At 58.1% G+C, this 4,217-nt stretch overlaps 1 protein-coding gene across 1 annotated transcript; it reads right to left on the minus strand.

Moving 5' to 3' along the window:
* Nucleotides 1–1,120: 1,120 nt before the first annotated feature.
* Nucleotides 1,121–4,074, minus strand: GLOTRDRAFT_97157 (uncharacterized protein; the record flags this gene model as incomplete). Its single annotated transcript, XM_007873134.1, has 8 exons — nucleotides 1,121–1,259; nucleotides 1,358–1,805; nucleotides 1,867–2,268; nucleotides 2,321–2,386; nucleotides 2,450–2,548; nucleotides 2,600–3,056; nucleotides 3,111–3,697; nucleotides 3,756–4,074. 8 exons carry the CDS (start codon nucleotides 4,072–4,074, stop codon nucleotides 1,121–1,123), a joined length of 2,517 nt encoding a protein of 838 aa, XP_007871325.1.
* Between the last annotated feature and the right edge of the window lie 143 nt (nucleotides 4,075–4,217).

Consider the following 4,217-nt stretch of genomic DNA (forward strand, 5'->3'; position numbering starts at 1 on the left):
CGTCACTAACACCGGGCCCATTTGCACCGGGCTGCGAGGCATTGCCGCCAAGATTGTTCATCGCACCGATGGGCTCCGCAAGACCAATGCATGGCGGGACGGCGGTCGGTCCATCCTTGTCCAATGCTATGGGCGTCCGTGAATGAACATCGCACCTCCCCTGGCAGAGAGTGACCCGGTAGCAAATCAGGTCGTCACGGACAGTCGGCTGGAAATTATCCGTAAGGTTAAGTTGGAGTCGGCGTAATTTCGGGCACTCCTAGAGACGGCCATCGAGCTGCCGGAGGGGCTCCATCGCATTCCCAACATTTGCCGTGGGTTCTGCGCCATCTGCGGGTCAAGATGGAAGGACCCGGTCAAGCCTGTTGCATTGCACATCCCGTATGTTCCATTTACTGAGAACAGGGACGAGACGTTGCCCAACGCCTAGGTGTGGATTCACTTCAAGAAAGGCGTCCACCTGGCGCCGCGATACCGATATTGCTACGGCTGCTATCTCCGTCTGACCGGACGATTCGTGCTTCCGCAGCGCCTGCGTATTCCTCAACCAGTCACTGTGGGGCAACGATGGACGTTTACGGACTGAGTACCCCTCCACCGTGACCCCATTATGTGTAGGGCAGCACCGACTACATTCGACAAACCCCCTACGAGCGTAAGCTATGACGAGTACTCGGTGTTGTACATGAACGGTGGGATTATATCTTACTTTCATAACGGCATTGAGTATTCTATTTAGACCGCAGTCATCTGCCCTGAAGCATGTCCAGACGTTCACCTCTAAGGTGCACAATGCTGTGTCGTGGTGTCCATGTCCACCCGAGCCACCCTGATGGCCCCGTTGAATCAGCACGGCCTCATACAATTCTCCTATTGACGCGCAGCATCGTGGTTCTGCCTCTTTGTACTCAAACACATTGAGTCCGTGTAGTTACGCTTGGCCTGCAGAGTCAAAACAGTCATGTTAATATACACATGTGGTCATCGCTACATTGACGTGAACACAGGCTGGATGACCTCCGCATCGCGTGAGCATGTCCGCGGGTGTGCGCATAATCCCATTGGAATCCATTACGTGGGCATTGGCCGATGGCAAGCGATGTTCGGAGCATCCCCACGGCTACCCATCGCCCGCATGACGTGTCATGGGGACATCTAGCACAGGTGTACCCCTCGAGCCCTCCGATCCATGCCTGCCCGACGAACGGTCACGGATGGGGCTTATGGAGGTACCGGATATGTGGTCCATGAGGTTTGCGCTAGTCTACATTCATCGCATAGTCCAAGGTCGTAACTAACATGCAGGACAGCCTCGTTCACTCGGCCAGAACGCGCACTCGCACTTGACGCACCTCACGAGTCGATGCCAAGCTCTGCCTCCACAGCTTGCGCGTCGCCATCGTTTCCAGGCCCCCCCATCGATGCCATCCAGTCCTCAATGTTGCTGTCCTCGCTCTCGAATAGGTTGGAGGTGTTCATCCCCCAGTCGTGAGCGTCCGGTGAGTTTGCCAATGGAGATGGAACGCTACCGCGACTCTCTGTGCTATGGGATGCAGGTGGCGATGCTGCTGGAGTTTGTCCGGCATCGTGTACCATGCTCAAGGACGCACCCGCACTCGATGGAGAGGGCGCGACTGCATCGGATCGGGTGGCGATGGTTGGGGAGTTGAGAGACACAATACGCGGCGTCCCGATGGGTGTAGTGGATGGCCGATGGGGGTCCCTGTCGTCGTGACCTTGCGCACCACCGTCGTCTTCGAGTGATGATCGCATGCTGCTCCTGCTGGCCATAGAGAGCCCCAATCCTGTAGTTGCGACGTTAGCGCCATTGGTCGCAATGTGAGTAACTGACATGCATGGACGCACCCTGCGCGGCAGGCTCCATCATCTGCAGCGCTTCCTTCAAACGCTCATCCGTCAATCGCGCCGCAGATGCAATCTCCCTCCATCGTGCCATCTCCGAGTCGTTGGGTTGGCGCCGTACCTCTTCCTCCAGCATGGCGCCGAGATACCGAACGGGATCCTCCAATGCTCGAGTCGCCATATACGTCCCTCTGATGAATTGGTCCATTCGTCGCTCCAGGTCGGACGCCCGTTCCCGTGCCTGGGACGCAATGTACATAGCCTCCTCCGACGTAGTTTGAACACTAGCCAGCCTGTCATGGTCGCTGGTGACGACCTCGGAGACAAACGAGAGGTTCGTCCGGAGGCTTTCTTGGTATGACCGCAAATGAATGACATCTTGAATGGAGGCGAATGTCGGAATTCCTAATCCATCCGTTAATGCCACCCATAACCCACCCAGTGAAAACGAACTCACCGGAACGACGGGCGACCGTCCACGCGTCGTTCACCGTCGTTCCTGTCTCGGGGGTCTGGTGCGCACCTGATGGAAGCTATTAGCACTCGACATTGGACTCCAACGCTATGAACGAAGCCGAACACCCACCACTTGGCTTAGATGCGCTGCCAGACACGACTCCACCGCTCCCGCCATCTACGGCCATGACTGAAGCCGTGGACGGCCTATCGCCCACAGACTGCATCACTATTTCGTCCCGTCAGCATTCCAGTTCGTGGGTCCGCAGATATGACCCACCAATATCCTCACCATCATCCACGGATGGGACACTCTCGCCCTTCCCCTCGGACTCGCCATGCTTTCGTTTCTTCCGCTCCACGCTACCTTCGGGACGGCCATCCGAGATACGGCGTTTTGCCTTCGGTGTTGCCTCGTCCATCGGCGTATCGACGTCCTCCCGCTCGGATGCCGAACCCTCGTTGGCCTGGACATGTGTGTGTGAGATCTCGACGTCATCCACTAATACCCTGACCCGTTTCCCTGCTGCTATGCCGCGAGCAGGCTTCGTCTTCGAAAGAATTTCGTGCGTGCTGGCGAGGAGCCCATAGAGCACCGGCTCTGGGTATTGATCGCGGACGCGACACTTACGTCCCTTGTTGGCGCATGATTGACATCGCCTCGACCCCTTCGGCGGATGGACTTTCCATGAGCAGTTGTTGTAGGCATCAATACCGTCTCTCTGGCACTGGTCGCACTATGAACCGCATTAGATGGATGCAGGAAGCGTAAGATGTACACAGCTGCTTACTGAAACCTGGGTAGTGACCCAAACATCGTCTCCCTTCGACTCCTTCCGCGCGGGAGCTGGCTGGGTCGTCGTCTTCGGACGGAGGTAGACGTGCGCGATACTGTCCGGCTCGTTCTCCTCGTCGACGCTACACCCAAGTTCTTCATCGACAGGCTCCGCATCCTCCTTCTGCGCGCCCTTTCGCAACCCACCTGCACGCTCCTTACCCTTTCCCTTATTCTTTGCCTTGGCACTGCTGCGAGCGGCCCCACCGGATGGAGTACGCGATGCGGAGCCCCCATGACCGTCCATGCCCTCAGCGCCAGGCCGACCCGACGTGCCAGTGGTGGCCTTGTTGCCGCCACGGCTTCGCGTCTTCCGGACATCGCCATCATCCGGCGCGGGGATATTGCTTTGCGCGGTCGCCTTCGGAGGTGGCGGCACTCTGGGGACCTGGATCTCAAATTGCACGCGGGGGGTGGTCGGACCATCGGAGCGTCGAGGAAATTGCGCTGGAGGCTTGTGGCCTCCTTGCGATGTTTCTGGGGTGCTTGGGCTTCGATCGGAGCCCCTTGGCGAAGGCACTCGCGCGTTCCCACCTGGTATACCTAGATTTCAGTGATGACTTTTCAGTAGCCTAATATCAGACACATCGGAGGAACGTACGTATCACGGGGCGTCCTCTACTCGACTCAGCCAGTGTACCACTACTCCTACCACGCCCGCCACCCTTGGCCCCATCTCGCGCACTCTTCTGAGCGTCTCCACCAGAGCCCGCGGCCTCAGCAGCCTCCAATAGAGCCGCCTCAACTGGATCGACAGGCTCACCATGTGACGGGTCGGACGCCCCGCTTTCAACAAGATGGCCGATGTGTTTGGCTGCGTGTCGCATCATGGCGGTGGGCAGCTTGGCCGTGAGGTACTGACGAAGCGCGTCGCGCGCTTGGGTCAGCGTTGCCCCGGTGGGATCGGCTTCCATCGCCATCGCCTCATGTCCGCGCTGGTCAGAGGGGTTTGTTAAACAAAACGTTTACTTCACTGCACCGATGAGCACGTACCACAATTGCCACCAGTCGCTCGAGCTTGCGAAATGGCTCCGAGGTAGGGTTTCCTGCCCATGCCTCATCC

The sequence above is a fragment of the Gloeophyllum trabeum genome (genome assembly GCF_000344685.1).
Source record: "Gloeophyllum trabeum ATCC 11539 unplaced genomic scaffold GLOTRscaffold_00029, whole genome shotgun sequence".
Taxonomy (NCBI): Eukaryota; Fungi; Basidiomycota; class Agaricomycetes; order Gloeophyllales; family Gloeophyllaceae; genus Gloeophyllum; species Gloeophyllum trabeum.